The sequence below is a fragment of the Penaeus monodon genome, chromosome 29 (assembly GCF_015228065.2).
Source record: "Penaeus monodon isolate SGIC_2016 chromosome 29, NSTDA_Pmon_1, whole genome shotgun sequence".
NCBI lineage: Eukaryota > Metazoa > Arthropoda > Malacostraca > Decapoda > Penaeidae > Penaeus > Penaeus monodon.
The window spans coordinates 30058535-30060496 of NC_051414.1; the positions used below are offsets into that span (position 1 = coordinate 30058535).

Genomic DNA, 1962 nt, shown 5'->3' on the forward strand with positions numbered 1-1962 from the left:
CTGACTACACTTTTTTCAAAAGATTAAGTCTGAGATCATATAAGGTTCTGCTCTATATAGTTTGTTTGGTTCGAATTGCCATGGGATTCTTTTTTTTTAATAATTTGCTTTTGTCAATTCCATTTGTATTTTTCCTGTTATAAAAAAATGATAAGGCTATATCACAGAAAATCTTTATTAATCTTTTTTACGTGAATTTCTTTTTATACAAATCTTTGGCTACATCTGAACGATGTCGGTTTAAATACATCTATTCCTTCATGCGTATTCATGAACACTAACATGTTGACAGTACCCAGACAACTGCACAAAACTCATGCGTACACATACACCAACGCGCGCACACATACATATATAAACGCATACACCCTTCCACAGTATTCAGAAAATTATATAAAATTCTCACTCCATCAGCACCATAACACTTAAAGAATAACCGGAATTCACCCAAATAATGATAGTAATGATACAAAAGACTTCAATATACACCATGAAAATTTGCATGATTTCCCAGACTGAAGGACTGGCATACAGGATTCCCCGTATTGACACCAGCCACATCTGAAGGCGCTGCGTGTTAAAGGTCAGCGCTTCATTACATATATTGTGTCACCTCCCACTCTGGCGTACCCTCTAGAACACGCACTATGTTGAAGTATTGTTGTTTACATGTTTATTTTGGGAGTTAAGATCTCCTATTTGGTTCTCAGAGTGTTACGTGTTGTTACATAAATATGGTTTTGCCTAGTTAATGTCAAAGTTTTTCTTGTTTATTTTCTTATTGTGATAAGAGAAAACAAAATAAAAACATGACAGCGAGAGGAGTGTGATCACACAACAAGCTTCTTCATCCGTCGACTTCTGAGAAGGAAGTGGTGCGAGGTGGCAGGCGCAGGCAAGAGGGCTTGGTCGGGTGCAGGTCATTTTGTTCCTTTGCCCGAGGACGCTGACCTGACTCGAGATCCGGTTTCGGTCAGAATACGCCTCTGTAGGTCTTATTTTTAAGAAGTGTCCATGCTCACTTGGATAAATAAAGGTGATGTGGATTCTCTGCTTCGTGTCTGATTGTTTTGTCTCTGTTGCTCTTGTTGGTCGGGTCGTTCGCATAAACACCGAGTATGAATACGTGCTTGTGATGAGGTAATTGTGGCTTCAAGACCAAACATGAAACACAACGAAGGCACAGTTTCCCAATGCTTATTTTAGAGAATCATGATCGTCTTTCTACCCAAGGTCTAGGCCTTATATCTGCCCTCTTACTACATACAAACACCCGCCTTGGTAAAACATAATCACGACTTAAAACCCAAACAACCAGAAATAGAAACGACAGGAGATCCAATCCTCTTCGCAGACGCCCAACTCCCTTCGTAAAATCGAATCAAAAGTAGAAACGATAGGAGATCCAATCCTCTTCGCAGACGCCCAACTCCCTTCGTAAAATCGAATGAAAAGTATAAAGGAAAGAAGATCCAGTCCTCTAACGGCATCCCGATCCCACAACTTCCTCTCAAACCAACTCACTTCGAAAAATCGAACGAATGCCGGTTGAGAATCCCATGCATTTCGACGTAGTGGCTCTCGCTCAGACTCCTCTGGCGATCCTCCTTCCGCAGCTTCTCCTTCTCCTCCCTCAGCGACATCGTGGGGGCGTTCTCGTAGTAGTTCTCCGCCGGGGCACTCTTCTCCGTCGTCTCCACCGCCTTCTGCCGCAGGAGAGGACGAGGCTTGCCCAGCTTCTCGTAGTGGTGGTACACGGGCGTCGCGGAATCTCCCGAGCCCTCCTTCTCCCCACGGAGGTTCTGAGGGTAAAGCTTCTGACGGAGGCGAGACAGGGTGTCCTCGTCGAACTCCTCATACACGTTGTCCTGGTCGGGGCACTTGCTAACCTTGTTCTTCTCCAGGAGCTGCTGGGGGAGACGGAGCGGGGGTTAGTAAAGGGCAGGGCCACAGTAGGGGGAG

At 44.5% G+C, this 1962-nt stretch overlaps 1 protein-coding gene across 2 annotated transcripts in view; it reads right to left on the reverse strand.

Annotated features, from left to right (window-relative positions):
- Window positions 1-157: 157 nt before the first annotated feature.
- LOC119592137 overlaps window positions 158-1962 on the reverse strand; it is a 4835-nt gene continuing 3030 nt past the window's right edge. The window contains exon 2 of one of the 2 annotated variants that reach the window (XM_037940955.1): window positions 158-1910. In XM_037940955.1, the coding sequence (XP_037796883.1) occupies window positions 1521-1910 (390 nt within the window). In that variant the 3' untranslated portion in view covers window positions 158-1520. The remainder of the gene's footprint in view (window positions 1911-1962) is intronic. The other variant, XM_037940956.1, reaches the window with a different exon arrangement.